The sequence below is a fragment of the Gymnodraco acuticeps genome, unplaced genomic scaffold, assembly GCF_902827175.1.
Source record: "Gymnodraco acuticeps unplaced genomic scaffold, fGymAcu1.1, whole genome shotgun sequence".
Lineage (NCBI taxonomy): Eukaryota > Metazoa > Chordata > Actinopteri > Perciformes > Bathydraconidae > Gymnodraco > Gymnodraco acuticeps.
The window spans coordinates 657,853-674,562 of NW_022991001.1; the positions used below are offsets into that span (position 1 = coordinate 657,853).

At 41.4% G+C, this 16,710-nt stretch overlaps 2 protein-coding genes across 6 annotated transcripts; one reads left to right on the top strand and one right to left on the bottom strand.

The window, feature by feature from the left end:
- Nucleotides 1-239: 239 nt before the first annotated feature.
- usf2 (upstream transcription factor 2, c-fos interacting) lies at nt 240-4,803 on the bottom strand (the record flags this gene model as incomplete). 2 transcript variants are annotated; one of them, XM_034235995.1, is given in 7 exon segments in its annotated part: nt 240-284; nt 519-603; nt 1,225-1,381; nt 1,817-1,936; nt 3,057-3,205; nt 3,311-3,354; nt 4,030-4,803. In XM_034235995.1, coding segments are annotated over 7 exon segments (638 nt in total), but the record flags the coding sequence as incomplete, so codon positions are not given.
- On the top strand, nt 3,081-16,659 carry LOC117559303 (lamin-A-like). Of its 4 annotated transcripts, none has more exons than XM_034235990.1 (14): nt 3,081-3,232; nt 6,698-6,846; nt 7,308-7,658; nt 10,578-10,734; nt 12,046-12,171; nt 12,294-12,464; nt 12,676-12,801; nt 13,359-13,579; nt 14,171-14,444; nt 14,552-14,659; nt 14,757-14,876; nt 15,042-15,098; nt 15,751-15,948; nt 16,114-16,659. In XM_034235990.1, the coding sequence occupies exons 3-14, from the start codon at nt 7,321-7,323 to the stop codon at nt 16,147-16,149; spliced, it is 1,932 nt and encodes a 643-aa protein (XP_034091881.1). In that variant the 5' UTR covers nt 3,081-3,232; nt 6,698-6,846; nt 7,308-7,320; the 3' UTR covers nt 16,150-16,659. The 4 variants fall into 4 exon arrangements, with proteins under 4 accessions (XP_034091881.1, XP_034091885.1, XP_034091884.1 ...); XM_034235994.1 differs by having other exon boundaries at nt 15,754-15,948; XM_034235993.1 differs by having other exon boundaries at nt 7,312-7,658.
- Nucleotides 16,660-16,710: the final 51 nt, after the last annotated feature.

The following is a 16,710-nucleotide window of genomic DNA, read 5'->3' on the forward strand; positions in this document are numbered from 1 at the left end:
TTTTCCCTGTGTTTTTTATACATCTGTTGTCTTTTATTGTGATTGTAGTAATGTGTTTTTATTACATGTACAGCACTTTGGCTCGACCAAAAATCGCTTTTAAAATGTGCTTTAGAAATAATCCCTTGATTTGATTTGATATAATTCACAAAACAAGGATGCTACTGATGGATCGTTGAGCCACCAGGTCTCTAACACATGTGTGGGGGGGGGGGGGCGTATGTGAAAGTTCTCCTCACCAGTTAGAACTGCCATGCTGCAGCATCTCGCTTTCACCGAGGTCTCTGGGGATGGCAGGTAAGTAGGACACAGTGTGCTTTTCAGACTTTGGATGTTTTAATTTCTTTGGTTGTTCAGTTGTACACACAATTACAAAACTAATCATTCAGAAAGGCAAGGAAGAGGTAGAGATCCCCCGTGAAGAATCAGGGTAAGGGGGGGTGAGAAGTCGGCCAAACACGAGGGGAGAGAGTTATGGTGATTCTGATGAATGCTGGGAAGTGTTTAGTTATACTCACGCAGTGTAGGTGTGTGTGCGGGGTGCGAGGGTACGAGGGGCCGCCTGTAGTACCTCAGTGGGGCTCATCATCACGTAAAACTGGCCTGGATTTTAAGAGACAAAAAAGGAAAATTAAGTTCTCCTTAAATAATAATTGATTTTCCTTTTTTTTACTGACCATGTAATGCATGCTGGTGTATTAGGGCTATCGTAAGTACAATATTTGAAGTAAATACAATACCTGGGAAATATTCCAAGAAAAAAATAATTCTAATTTAAAAGCCAAAATGTGTGTGATGTTTTTTTGTGTCAAGGAAAAATTAGTGCTTCCTTTTACAAGGTTGGATCCACCTCATCACATCACAAATGTAAAAACAAGGAATTCCTCGTGTTCATGTGAGGAAGTGCAAAAGTTCCGAATTGATGTTGTTTTCTTACAAACAGGCTTAATCTAAGGCAATGTCTCTTTAAAATATTTACGCTTATGATAGTACGCTGATTCTGGGCTAAAATACCTATTATCTCCTTATGCTAAATCCCAGGAAGTAAATATGATTAGTTGATCCACTGGCGCACAATGCACGGCCATGCGTGTGATGCGATGAGGATAAGAAAGATGATACATTTTGTAAATCATCATTAGAAGCCTTTATTTAATATCTATTCGTCTGTCCTCATTTTGTAAAACAAGGGGTCCCATTAGGAGGGCGGCTGCTGTTCCCCACCTCCTGCCTGAGCTATCGTGGGGTCGGAGGTGGTCTGCACGGACACGGCGGTTCCATCGCTGACGGTGGTGGCAGGGAAATAAGCGAAACGCGTCTCTCCTCCCACCGTCTCCCCCCCAGGACTGCCCCCATTACTGAAAGGGTTCTGGATGACAGCCTGGCAAAAGGTAGATTCACACAGTAAACAACCAGTACATCATATGCGCTAATGCTATGTATGTCTTTTTAATAATCATGATCTGTATAGCACCTTTCAAGAAATGCAGCACACATTTCTTTACAACAAGCAAAACAATGGATATTGAATTAACATTAAAACAGGGATAGAATTTCAAATTAATGAAAAAGAACTTCATAAAAGTAAAATCAAGAAATAATAATCAAGATAAAAAAAGACAATAGAATGCATAAAACAGTATGGAAAATATACTGACAGATTATCAAAAAATAAATAGAAAAAAAATTAAAATCAGTTCCCATACTTGCAGCCTGCTTATATAAATGGTGCAGCATCTACTCTGCACACCATATGCATGAGACAACCCCCCCCCCCCCTTTACACCTGCTTCCGCCTCTCGGAGCGTTCACCCACCTGTGCCACTGCCTGGGGGGCTCCAGCAAACGCTGCAGCAGAAACCACACTGACGGCCCCTGACCCATCAGCTGAGGCTTCCAAATGATCGTCTGTCACCTGAACCACACGGTACGTCACCTGCAGGCAGAGCACAGGAAACGTTTCAAAAAGAAGGAGTAATCCCACTTTAGACATTTTGTAGATTTAACTGCACACATTTAATATGAAAAGAGCTTGTTAGCAAAAAGCAACCAACTTCACTCCTAGTTTTTCCAAAAATCCAAAGGTTCAACAATCCTTTAGAGTTCCTACTGTTTGTTTTGTTTTTAAGTGTGAATAAATATCAGGGGTCTCATCTGTTTTCTAATGACACAGTGGGGAGTTGTGATTATTTCTAGCGTGCAAATTAATCAGTATGTGTGAACACGTTTTAACCTGGGAGCATTTCTAACATACAAAGGGCTTGTAATCATCCATCAGCACTCTGAACATTAACCGTTAGCTAAACCTCTCAACGGAACATGGTTATCTAATCTTAGTGTCTGTAACTTGGCGTGGCAGACTTGCAAAGCGCAGAATTTCCCAACATGTGGGAGTGGTGTGTGAACGGGCTGAGGAGAGAACTATAATCAGCGTTACAATAAATGAATGGGTTGTGTGTTTTTTTTAGCTTGACCAAAACTGCTCCAATGCAAACTGCAATGGTTAGCATGCCTTTGTAACAATAGCAAAACAGCCAGAATCTGAATACTCCTGTTCTGTCTTCGTTAAGTGTATTAGTTATGTTAATATGAATTTACTTTATTTATAATACACTTTTCAAAACAAACTTACTGCATTACATTACTAAAACAGGAGCAAAACACTTCAACTGTAGAGCTAAGCTAAGAGATTTATGACTGCTAAGCATCCATTTTGCAACAATACAAATTAAATGGAAATAAAACCTCCAAAGCATTTATTTTTAACTTAAAAACACGTTAAAAACACATAAATGTGCCTTGCATTATTAAATAGCTCCTTAGTAAAAAATATACATTTTAAGAATTTATGTAAAAACTATGCTATAGGCTACTTACTGATGTTTTGTTTCTTAAATGACTTATTAACGATTATATCAGAGTGATAACTGCTTTATGTGTGACTTAATTCTCTTGTTGTGTTGTTTATTAATGTAAAGTACCGGTTTCTCTTGTAAAGGAAAATATCTGGATCATAGTGAGAAACGTTTATCTCTCCACACATCCTCCATGCTCACCTGTCCTCCGCTGTTCTCTGTGCGGAACTGGTACTGCACATTGTGGTCAGTGAACGCAGCCTGCGGGACGCCGGTGATGGTCACTGCGGTCTGCTCCACCGTGCCCACCGACTCTCCTGCAACACAGAACAGGTTTCCAATCTGTGAGGCTGCACAGGCACAACCACGAAAGACAAGTAAGTGGATGAATATGCATTACACATTTTATTTCCAGAAAATGAGCAGGTTCCACTTTAGAATGAGAAGAACCTCACCTTCCTGTAGCTGCACCACCTCTTCTGTTTCCCGTTTGTCGTGACTAGAAACAAACAGAGAGTCAATTATTGATCATAAATGAATATGTGAATAAAGCTCTCAAAGCAAGGTGTGGGCGAATGGCGACCCCTGGTGGTCCCAGGAGGAGATGATGGAGAAAACATAAATAAAGTCATCCATCACTGGCGGGCAAAGCGTGACAGAAGTCATATTTTATGCAACTTTCAGGAGAAAACTATGTATTATGTAATGATTAAAACTCAACTGTAAGTGATTATATTAGGTGCACAAGCAAGGGAAAAACTTCAGAAATATATATAACACTATTAACACCGCCCTTCCTAGTTTAATTTAAGCATTTCAATGCTAAAAGAGTTGCATTAGTGAAACAACAACGTTAAACTAAGTGTGATGTCTGGAAAATAAACCCAAATCGCTGATGTGCATTTGCTTTTCTTATCCTGTAAATAAAGCAGTAATCGTGATGTTACACATTTGCAAAAGGGCGCACACTTTCTGCTGAAAATGTGAAAATGACGGATACAAAAAACGCCTCATCCAGGAAGGCTGCACCCAGATTCAGCAGGAGGTAAAACATAAACAATGCACACATCTTACAAGTTTCTGTGGCATGCAGGTTATTAACAGCTAGAAGAAAAAGCTTTTAGGCCGTGGAGGGAGCCATGTCTGAGCAGGAAGCGGGGCAGCAGCCTCTCACCTCCCCGAGCTGTCCAGACTCTGCTCCAGCATATCCATGAAGCTTTTTGCGGGGTTAAAACGCCGATATTCAACGACACTGATTTACGGAGATGGAAGCGCTGATCACGGGGACAAACACACGGGTCATGTGAGGAAGACAGTCCAGGACACGTGAGGCACCGACCGGGCAAGGAGCTAAAATGGAGGCCGCTGCTGAGCAGGAGGGAGTCGTCTGCGTCTGTGCGGAAAACCGAAAAAAACACACACTCCGGGGGCTTACGCAGCTGCACGGCGGCGGCGGTGCTCCGGGGAGATCGTTAGAGTCTTTCAGATGAACCTGCTGGGTGTACGGCTGGAGGATTATTTCATGTTAACGGTTCGATTGAAGTGTTGTTGTCCTTGGGTTTCCTTGTTGTTGCTCGCGACGTACAGCTGCTGTTTATCCGCGCAAAGCTGTGGACTGCGCCATGCGGCCAATAAGATGCGGAGTGGATTGGTTTCTGCCTTTTTATATTGTGTTTAAATGTGTGTTTTGATCAGTGTACATGTTCCTTTGCCTTTTAATATTTCACATAGTGTAACCTAGCATTCACGTGACTCCTCTGGGGCAAATAGTTTTCTAGTTAGTGCATTATCGTGTTTTATTCTCGGTTTATTCCTGCATTTAAAAGTCAGTCACGCTGGGATTATTTGCTTATAATTTCTTAGATTTTGTGTTATATTTGTCAAGGCAATCATATACATGTGTTGTGTACAGTGTTCATCTGACACACACATGCAGACTATCAGCTCCTCAGCTCCTTCAGGTTTTTTGCCCAGGTGACCACGGGGATCCAATACGGGTTTTCACACAGACCACATGACACAAACTGTCCAACGCGCAGAGCACTCCGCTTCTCGTTACTCACTGTTCTTATGTCGTGTTTGACAGCTAGAAGCTATTTTAACTCAAAAACCGGAAAACATGTTGATCCGGGGTTCCGTTTGAGTGGATCATGGTGTTTTGTGTGCAGCCAGTTTCAACCATTAGCCACAGTCTGCTGATTAACACAACTCTCCTGAAGGCACCATATCATATTAAACAAACCGCATTTATGGAAACCCCTCTTACTTTTATCACTTTTTATATAAAGAATTGTGCCTACAATGTAAGTGCATGAGCTCAACAGCTCCAAATCACTGCTCATTGATTTGAGTTTGAAGAATAAGCTGGAATTGAAATCAAATACCATTTTAGATTTATATATTATGTTGTTTATTCACATTAGTTATGCAATTATTTGTATTTATATTGTATTTGTTGATTGCACAGACACGTAAAGCTGTATTGTGTTTTGTTTTGTTCAATAAAGGAAAGATACAACGAAAAAATAATTCGAATGCACTATTTTGTTTTCGTAACTTTACATATTGTTTTGTCTATTTTATGGTCTTTTTATGTTTACTTTTGATGTATTTTACTGGTGACTGTATTATATTGTATGTGAAAGACACAATGGAACTCAGATGTGCATTTAAATTATAATGTAGCCCCTTTCATACAAGAATTGCAGTCATAAGTGCTTCTCACAAAATAGTCACAGAAGATTCAGATTTATCTTTGAATCTTGAATCGTGATATACATTTTCTGTGAAGCACTTTGGACTGCAATTATTGTATGAACTGTGCTGTACAAAGAATGCTTATTATTGTTAGTATTGGGTTTAATGTAAATGTAAATAATACATGTAAATACATTTCATTTTTGAATTAACAGTACCATTGTGTTACCATGGCAACAGTTAGAGTGGCACTCTTCTAGCTTTAAAATGATGAATTATTCACTAGTGTGGAAGGGAATGGGTTAGAATAATAAGAGGTTGCAAAATTGTAAAGGAGGTACCATGCCTATCAACACTTAGTTCATTTAAAATAACAATCTAATGTAGATTTGAGAACAATAGTGGGTTTAACACCATGAAATTAAAACCAAACACAGACATTGCTCATTATACACATTATGAAATGACTGTTAGTGCAGTATAATGCCTTAAAGAAAGTATTAAACCACATTGACATCTTGTGTTTTGTTGTTTTTACACTAAATCCATATAGATTTGTAAATGCTAAATACGACATTCTGTTTCTTATAAAAGTTTGTCATCTGAACTTCTTGGAGAAGCATAAGCACTGTGGTTCGAGTCAAAATCCATGAATGAACAGAAGGGAACTCTCAGGCAATTGATCTTAAAATGATCCCCTAGCATTTATATGAGTAGCGGGTGACTCATTTATTCAGACTGCACACCCATAGTGTGTGTGTGTGAGAGTGTGAGAGTGTGAGAGAGAGAGAGAGAGAGAGAGAGTGTGCGAGAGAGAGAGAGAGAGAGAGAGAGAGAGAGAGAGAGAGAGAGAGAGAGAGAGAGAGAGAGAGAGAGAGAGAGAGAGCGAGCAGAGCGAGAGAGCGAGACGAGGAGACGAAAATATGATAGTAGCTCGAGACGATAAGCGGGCTCTGCAATGCATTCGCTAAGAGGAGAGAGGAGAGCGAGAGAGAAGAGAGCGATAAAGAAAGGAAGATAGAGAGAGAGAGAGAGAGAGAAAAAAAAAAACCACACAACCAAACAACCACCTATGAAGTGCCAAACTTGAGTCCAACCTCTCTCCTCTCCTCCCATCTCATTCTTTCCTACCCGGGCACCCACAGATGGATTTGCAGACATCGCTCTAACAGACTGAAGTGTGCAGGAGGACTTAGAGGAAAGCTCTCATCCCAAGATACCAAAGAAAACCAACAGAGAAGTCTCCGAAAATCCAAAGTTGATCTCCTTCTACCCTCTACCCAGCTATAAAAAGGTAAATCTTCCCATCAAAGTTGACATCTTTTGTGCAGAGTCTTTACTTTGAGCTTTGGGTGGAGTCGACAACCCCTCCCATGTCCTTTGATGAACTTTTCTTTTGAATGTTTTATCTCAATGCACTCAAAAGAGTTTCTGTGCACCTGATGCGGTAAATTATGTTTTATTCTTAATTCTAGCCTTTCAATTATAACTTTGTTTTACTTGTGTGGGAAGCGACAGATTAGTACAGTAAAAGTCCACTTTTATACCTCAATGAGGCGATTGTTTTCTGGATTGATTTTGATTATAAAGTAGGTGAATGTAGATTTGTAACAGAACTGCATGGTCAACTTTCTCCATCATCCTATGTAAAGGCCTGTTTTATGTACTAAGCTCCTTATGCCAGCATTTAGACATGTTGTGCATGGAAAAACAACTGTACAGAATGATTCATTTGATAATCATGTCTGTTTCCAGAAAGACAAGTGCCATGGCGACACCCAAAAATACTCCCCGAGGCTCCAACATACCTCTGTCTCCCAACCGTATCACCCGGCTCCAGGAGAAGGATGACCTGTGCAACCTCAACGACCGGCTGGCCGTCTACATCGACAAGGTGCGCTCACTGGAGTTTGAGAATGCCGGCCTGCGTATGCGCATCACCGAGTCAGAGACAGAGGTCAGCCGGGAGCTGACGGGCCTGAAGGCCGCCTACGAGACGGAGCTGGCCGATGCCCGGCAGACTCTGGACTCTGTGGCCAAGGAGAGGGCCCGGCTGCAGCTGGAGCTCGCCAAACTGAGAGAGGACTTCAAGGAGCTGAAGGCAAGGTGAGCTGCAGCACAAGACAAACTCAACCTTTTTGTGTGGTTATGTATGTGTTCGTGACAAATAATATCTTCAATCAGTGAAAATGTACATTGCGGGAGGATAGGGGGGTTTAGGGGTGATCCCGCACGTTTGAGGCCCTGGATTCGTTAAAAGCACCCATGTGTGTTCATGAGATGTAGTTTATTCACAGTTCAACAGACTGTCAAACTTATTAAAGAGTTCAGCAAGTTCAAATAATTAATAAACCTAGAGAGTGGATTTAATCATCATGACGTCACCTTGGGGTTCAAAGTTTAGAGTTTGGCATTTTGGACATTACCATTTTTTTGTTTTTTTGAAGTTACCATTTTTGACGAGGGTGGAGCTAGAAAGGGATACTCCTCCTTCTAAGCCTCTGTCCTTATTGAGAGGTCAACATAGCAACTTGCCAATAGAAACGTAGCCAGGCCCTGTTACCAGATTTACCTAGTACTACCATGCTCTATTGTCTACTTTAGTTTAAATGGGACCCTAAATGACATTAGTAACTTCATGCTGTATTAAAGGAAACATAAAACTAGCGATTGAGACCATTCACTTATCAGGAAAATGTTGACTGAGGTAGGAAATCAAGTGAGGAGTAAGGTATAGTTTTCTTTTAGACTTCCTTACAACTGGACACACTTTCACTCAATTCATTAGACTCTGGGCTTTTCTGTTACAGCCTGACGTGGTCTGGGTATGCCCAATAGATAATGGTGGCTAATGTTAGCAAACTTTGGATTGGAATTGCTTTGTAACTTCAGAGATAGTTGGCTCTCATTATGACTATTTTCGAAATTACTGTTCACACATTTACTATAATCCCATAATTAGCACATGTGGTAACAGAGGCTGCTGTCACACTTAAGTAAAATTAAACTTCACTCTCAAAATACTTAACTTTAAAGATCTTGCAGTATAACAGTAGACATCATGTAACAAGAGCTGAAGAGCATACACCGTGTCACTGGTTGCCTTTTCTTCCAAGAAGATTTAAAAAGTCTTCCTGGTATGCCCTAAAATCAAATGAAAAGACACTACTGAACAAGATATTATGTTTATTGGAGGATCATGAGAGGAAGCAGCTGCCTCAAGGCTTATGAAAGCCCCACTTTCAACATCTTTCTATATTTGTCAAATATGTGATATGCTTCCCTGTAAAGAGTAGCAAAGGGATTGAGTAAATGAATCTTTAGTCCATTACAACATACTAGAGTGTGATTACAGTGATAATATCTGCATGTGATCCACAGCAGCAGATCAGAGTTACTCATTAGCTTTTAATAGCTGATGCTTTATATGTGACAGTGTGAGAGCTGCCCTGGTTCAGGGGCCACTCCCTGCCTGGAGCATACCCTCCTCATTGCTCACTGCTGCCTGACGTTTCTCCTCTTCCCATGCTGCCACATCCAGAGCCTGATGACTAACTCTTTCCCCGTTTCTCCTCCTACCAAGGCAATCATTATGCACACAATACGTGGCAGTGTTTAGAGGGCTGTACTCTTGCCTCCATTATTTTTCCATAAATGTTGAGACGACGGACGTTGTATGTTTGGCAAAGTCGAGCCGTCGCTATGGCAGTGTGTCAGCCAAACATAAACGGCTGTAGTTTGTGGCTACCGCAAACATGGGACTGAACGTTGATCGCTGTGGCCTATGAGTCATATGCACCAAGGTCTTTCCCGTCTCTATCTGGACTACATCCTTGATCTAAAATAGCTCATATTTGTTTCATTAGTCTCCGTAAAGGAAACTGTAGTAGTTCAGTTTCCACTTAAAGGGGACCTATCATGCAAAATGCACTTTTTTATGTCTTTTATACATAACTATGTGTCCCCGGTGTGTCAGGGAACTCACGCAGCGTCAGAAAATAAAACCCTCTCTCTTTCCCTCCGTACCCAAATCTCTAAAAACGGAGGTACAACGGAGCTGATCCAGATTTGCGGCTGATATGACGTCAAATCGGCGGTGGACCCACGGCCCTATCAGAAACGTTGCTATCAGAAACAATGCCCGACTGTTTTGGACGTAATATGGTCGGTGTTTACATTAGCATCGCTAACACTCAGAGCTAACCTGTACTGGAGAGCATGTGTGTGAAGAAGCAGGAAATAAAAAGGAACTCGCCTTGTGGTATAACCGGCAAGAGAGAAAGCCTTTGAGCTCCATACTGTTTCAGAAATAACCCTTGATCTAATAATCCTTGTGTTTCATCACCGCAGCATTTTAGACAGTATCTGCCAGGTCCCGCATGAGCCGGCATAAGCTCCGCCCCCTCAGTTTTTTATTTTTTAGCCTTTATTTATACAGGTGAAAGTCTCATTGAGACACAGGGTCTCATTCTCAAGAGAGACCTGTTTATACCCAGAATCAGCACTTTTGAAACAGGAAGTGAAATAGAGGGATATGAGGCATGGCTAGAATGGGTGATCTGTTTGGTATCTTGACCAAAACACTTCATAGACATGTTTTTATATTTTTTTATATATCTGAGACCTATGCTATTGCCTACAAATAGCCTGATAGGTGACCTTTAAAGTAAACTCCATCTAAAAAACGTATCCATCCTTCTAGTTGTAGTGCAATCTATCGGTGTAGATACTTCTAGAGCGAGTTGGAGCGCTTGGAGTACCACAAGTCAGGTTCCATCTACTTTAATTATTATGGAAAGAAAGCAGACAACCTCTGCAGGCCGTGTCTCCAAACTTTGGCAACTCAAACTACACTTTGAGTATCAGGAAAAAATAATGTTTGGATTTTTTTGGATAAATATCCCATGAATTTCAACTCAAAATGTATCTTTACTCATAATCCATTCACTGGAATATTCGCTATCAATTTCATAACACATCCACGAAGATTCAATTCGACATCTGAGACTCTGTGTGTCTTTGCAGGAACACCAAAAAGGAGTCAGACCTGGCTGCAGCGCTGCTGAGGCTCAAAGACCTGGAGGCTATGATGAACTCGAAGGATGCGTCCCTGTCTACGGCTCTGGGAGAGAAGCGTAACCTGGAGGCTGAAAACAGGGACCTGAAAGAGCAGGTTGCCAAGGTAACTGACACCCTCGCTCAGTTTGTACCTCAGTGGAAACACATCTGGGGTCAATCTTTCTGCAGTAAGCCAACACGCTCATAAACCCTAATTGTGTCCCTCATACTTCTCTGCGTTTTCCACTTTAGTAAATGTCAGCTATCACAGCTACAGCCATGTTTTTGCATTCACCACTGGATACTAGGTTTTTCCAGTGTCTTTAGTGGAGTTTTGAAATATCCTCAAATGCCCCAAATAAGTTCCTGAAGTTAAAAAAGTATAATATTATGTATAGGTGAGTGCCTATTAGATTACATTGCATTTAGCTGACGCTTTTATCCAAAGCGACAATAAGTGCATTCGACCAAGAAGATACAAACTTGAAGAAAACAGAATCATCAGGTTTCATAGAGCCAAAACATTTCAAGTGCTACTCAACTGGCTTTAGATAAGCCAGTCCTTTGTTAGTATATAAGTGCTTTGTTAGTAATTCTATCGCTCGAAGTGGAGTCAAAAGAGATGAGTTTTCAGTCTGCACCGGAAGGTGTGTAAGCTATCTGCTGTCCTGATGTCAATGGGGAGCTCATTCCACCATTTTGGAGCCAGGACAGCAAACCCACGTGTTTTCGCCGATGGGAACTTGGGTCCCCCTCGCAGCGAGGGTGCAGGGAGCTGTTTGGCTGATGCAGAGCGTAGTGCACGCGCTGGGGTGTACGGTTTAACCATGTCCTGGATGTAGGAAGGGCCAGATCCATTCGCAGCATGGTAAGCAAGTACCAGTGTCTTGAAGTGGATTCTAGCAGTTACCGGAAGCCAGTGAAGGGAGCGGAGGAGCGGAGTGGTGTGGGAGAATTTAGGAAGGTTGAAGACCAGACGAGCCGCTGCATTCTGGATGAGCTGCAGAGGTCGGATGGCACATGCAGGTAGACCAGCCAGGAGGGAGTTGCAGTAGTCTAGGCGTGAGATGACGAGAGCCTGGACCAGAACCTGAGTCGCTTTCTGTGTCAGCTGGGGACGTATCCTCCTGATGTTGTAAAGCGTGTATCTGCAGCAACGGGTTGTAGCAGCGATGTTTGCAGTGAAGGACAGGTTGTTATCTAGGGTCACACCTAGATTCCTTGCAGTCTGAGTCGGGGAAACAACAGAGGTGCCGATGTTGATTGTCAGGTCAAGAGTGGGACAATCTTTTCCCGGGAGGTATTTTGCTGGTAAAGCTCAGAATGTTCCATGAACTCTTTTGCCCTTTCATTGTATTTAATGCATATTCCTGCATTCTGCTGCCTCTCTATGTGAATAGCAGCTTAGTACTAATATTCAGTTCCTGTTTCTCAGCTGGACACCAGTTTGGCCGATGCCAAGAAGCAGCTGCAGGATGAGATGCTGAGGAGGGTGGACGGAGAGAACCGCATCCAGACCCTCAAAGAGGAGCTGGAGTTTAGCAGGAACCTCCACTCTGAGGTCAGACCCTGAGAAAAAAGCACTTATATTGAAAGAATTATTTGAAAAATATATGAAACCTTTTTCATATAATCTCCTCAGCCACCACCTGAAATGATTTTGTGTTTGTAATCGTCCAACAGGAGCTACGGGAGACAAAGCGGCGTCATGAGTCCCGCATGGTTGAGATGGACAATGGCCACGTGCAGGACTTTGAAAGTAAATTATCTGAGGCGCTGGCGGACATGCGTAGTCAGCATGAACTGCAGATAAAAATGTACAAGGAGGATGTCGAGAAGACCTACAATTCCAAGGTACACCATACATTTTTTGTTGTTCTAGGTAAAAAAAAGAAAGACACAATACAAAACACAAACTGCACACAATAATTATCCAAAACATCATAAAACAGGAATGCATTGGACTCATTCGGGCTGGGACTACTGAAGCAACATTAGTTTCAGACTGCAGTTTTTTTTTAATGTTAGATTTAAATCATTTTCTCCCTTGTTGTTTCTCTGTCAGCTGGAGAACGCTCGTCAGTCTGCAGACAGGAGCGGCCACCTGGTTGGAGCCGCACACGAGGAGCTGCAGCAGACACGCATCCGCCTGGAGTCCATGTCCTCTCAGATCAGCCAGCTGCAGAAACAGGTACAGTGAGGAGCAGCTGAGGGCATAATACATTGCATCAATATGAAATCAACAACTGAACTCTGCAATTCTCAAAATAATTAGAGTTAATACTGTATTACACGTAAATGATTCTTATTAATGCACTACTGTGGTTATTGTATTAAATAAAATATATTATGCATACACTTTTTTTAAATTATTTAAAAATTATATTTCTTCTTATTTTATTTTACCTTTTTTTAAATGTATATTTGTATTTTATGTTATTTAATTTAGCTTCATTTTACAAGTTCTGATTCTGGCATCATGTCATGTTTTTCCTCGTTAGTATGTTAGGCCAAATATACTACTTTACTTTATATTTGCTGTTTTTAAAAGCTTAGTTGGGCTGTCTTTTGCACAATGTTACATTTTAATCTGATTTATCTTGTTTTTACAAAAAACGTCTGAATACCAAAAAACTCCTTTGACCATCTTTGGCTTTGCTTGACAAATCTGAAGCTTTGAAGCTGTGTTTTTTCGGCCTTTTTTGTCTTATTTAATCTAACAACGGTGTCACTCTCTCTCTGATCCAGCTGGCGGCCCGCGACGCCAAGATAAGGGACCTGGAGGACGCCATGTCTCGGGAGCGGGACACCACCCGCCGCCTGCTGGGGGAGAAGGAGAGAGAAATGGCGGAGATGAGGCAGAAAATGCAGCAGCAGCTGGACGAGTACCAGGAGCTGCTGGACGTCAAGCTGGCTCTGGATATGGAGATCTGTGCCTACAGGAAGCTTCTGGAGGGAGAGGAGCAGAGGTAAACAGTTGCAGAAAAGAGTCTTGCGGTAATTCAACAGTGATTTCCTTTGTGCTACAGAGTTGCCATTCATAACCAGAGGATGAAATATTATCCAGATGTTTCTATTCAATAAAAGTAGTAATACGACATTGCAGAGACACTTTAGTGCAAGTAAAAATCCTGGAAACCAAATCGTACTTAGGTAAAAGTACAAAGGTATTAGCATCAAAATATACCTTAAATACAAAGGTAAACTTAATGTGCATATTGGCCTATTTCCGAAGAATGTCAAATATATAATTGGATCATAAATAGCAATGCATTAACATTAAAGATTAAAAAATACATTTTTTTAAATCTATCACAATGACAGAAAATTGTCCTACCCATGAGACTTAGATAAAATGAAAAACACAAATATTCAATAGAAAACTAAGAACAGGGTTTATATCATATCATACTTCGACTTATGCGATGTAGTGAAATGCATAAATGATCATAATATGAAAATACTTACATAAAGTACAAGCATCCAAAATTATACTTAGTACTTGAGCAAATGTCCTTCCTACCTCTTCCTCTGTCACTAACACTTGTTTGTCCCTGCAGGCTGCGTCTCTCCCCCAGTCCCCCTCCCACCAAGATGACAGGAAGTCGTTCCTCTGCGTCCGGAGTTCTGTCTCGCTCAGCTCACTACAGCACTAACAGCACTCCTGCCAAGAGGCGCCGCCCCAACGACACGGACAGCGAGGCCTCCAGCATGGGAGGAGGGTCTGTGGCCCGCACACGCATCACCCAGCAGGCTTCAGCCAGCGGGCGCGTCACCGTGGACGAGGTGGACCTGGACGGGAAGTATGTCAGGCTCAGCAACAAGAGCGATGAGGTGAGGGGTGAATTCATGTTTGGGTGATTAATTATTATGAATTCAACTTACTTAGGGGATTTGACACTTTAAAAAACAACTGCTGACCCTTTTAATCCAACCATCAGGACCAGAATTTGGGAAACTGGCAGCTGAAGCGACAGGTGGGATCTAGTGTTCCAATCATCTTCAAGTTCCCGGTGAAATTCACCTTAAAGGCTGGGCAGAGGGTCACGGTAAGAAATACCTTCACTCAGAAGAATCACAAATCAGTACAGTGATAAACAGAGTAACAGATTACACACCTTTGTTAACCTTAACTCCCGGTGACAGATCTGGGCCTCTGGTGCTGGGGTTCCCCACAATCCTCCCTCTGACCTGGTGTGGAAGACTCAGGCCTCCTGGGGCACCGGACACCTCTTCCAGACCACCCTGATAAGCACCAATGGAGAGGTATTCTGAATTTACCGGTCAAATGGTTCTTTATCTAAGCCTATAGTACTGTGATGACATTAGGTTTAATATGGCCTCAGCCCAGGCTTGTGTCAAATGATATGCACAGAGCTTTTTAGTGCCAGAAATGTGAAAAAATAAAAACGTAAATACTTTTTCCTTCAGGAAATGGCAATGAGGAAGGTCACCCGCACACAGCTTGAAGAAGAAGATGATGACATGGTAAGATAAATTGAATTTGAACACAGAAATCTGCAGGATACATCTGAGTGCTCAGGGTGGTACAATAGATTGTGTTGTCCCTTTAAGTTAACCTAATATTGATATTGGAAATCAGCCATGGGCATAATGCAGAAACACACAATCTGTAAATCTGTATTTGCACTATATATTTGTTCTATTGTTGCTGTACAAAGGGTCTGAAAGTGTGGAACAACCACGACATGTTGTCATCATTAGAAAAGTGGTTAGAACAGACCTCATTCATGTATGGATTATTATCTATATTTTCTTTAGAAGACCAACAGTCCAAAACACACATTTTCTGTTTTCTTTTATATAATTCTAAGAAAGTCAGAAAATCCAGGAAATATTTTAAACATTACTCAAATTATGAATCAAATATCAAAACAGTTTATGATTATGATCTCTTTTGAATGTATTATACGAGGTTTATAGTTTTGTCAAATATCCTGCATCCCCATAGACTGTATAAAGTGCATCCCCTAAAGATATGCATGTGGTCCTTTCAAAATAAAACACTCTTCTCTAAATATTTTGGCCAAGCTATCACCAAATTACAAAAAATAAAACCAACGCAGAGTATTTACTTATGAATTGCTGTGATACTAACAATAACTGTGTGTTGCCTCAGCAGGTGGCTCACAGCACCTGTGGAGACAGTGAGTATAACCTGCGCAGCCGCACGGTGGTCTGTGGCTCCTGTGGACTTCCTTCAGACAAATCCAGCCACTGCTCCGTGACCTCCCCCTCCAGATCCTTCCGCAGCGGAGGGATCTCCGAGGGTCTACTGCCGCAGTCCTACGTGTTCAGCACCAGCTCTCCTCGCAAGGTGAGCAATGAGTTCATCACAAAGGAAGACAAAACATCAGCTCCACTAGGATGCTGAAACACCAGTGTTCTTCTGATTTTAGAGATCAGTGCTTTTTATTTTTATTTCTGTCTTCATCTTGAGTATTTTTGTGTTTGATGGTAACTTTGTCATCTTTCCGCGTAGACTGGATCCAGAATGGAGAACTGTCCAATCATGTGAGCCCCATGGACCCTCGCTGGAACACTTCAACTCTTTTAGTTTTCAGTTATTAGTGCTTTATAGTTACCAGTTTTAGTTATTAAGGTTAGTTAATGTATAACAGAATAATCATTTCAAAATAAGGCATGCAAAAAAACTTGATACTGCTTTTTTATAATGTACATAGGCGTGCTTATGATTTCTTTCTGGAATTTAAATGGCGATTTAGCAATCACTTTGTTTGCTTTGCTGTCATTAATGGTTGGAAATATATACCAGCCTTTCACATAGCAACACAACATGAATCAGCTACTTGAACAACTTACTGTCGAACAACTGTTTGTGCTAAAAGCCTTGTTTACTTCTAAAAGAGTTGTTGCTGGTCGATAAATCATGCTTTTTTTGTGCTACTTATAGAACCGTTTCATCAGATTTTCATTTTCGTACTGACGTGAACTTACTGATGCAGCAGGGTTGCAGTAAAGGTTGACCCCAACCTTTCTACAGATCTGAGGAATATTGTGTATTTTATTCTTATATCAATAAACATCTTTTTCAGAATTCTGCCATATTTGTTCAACA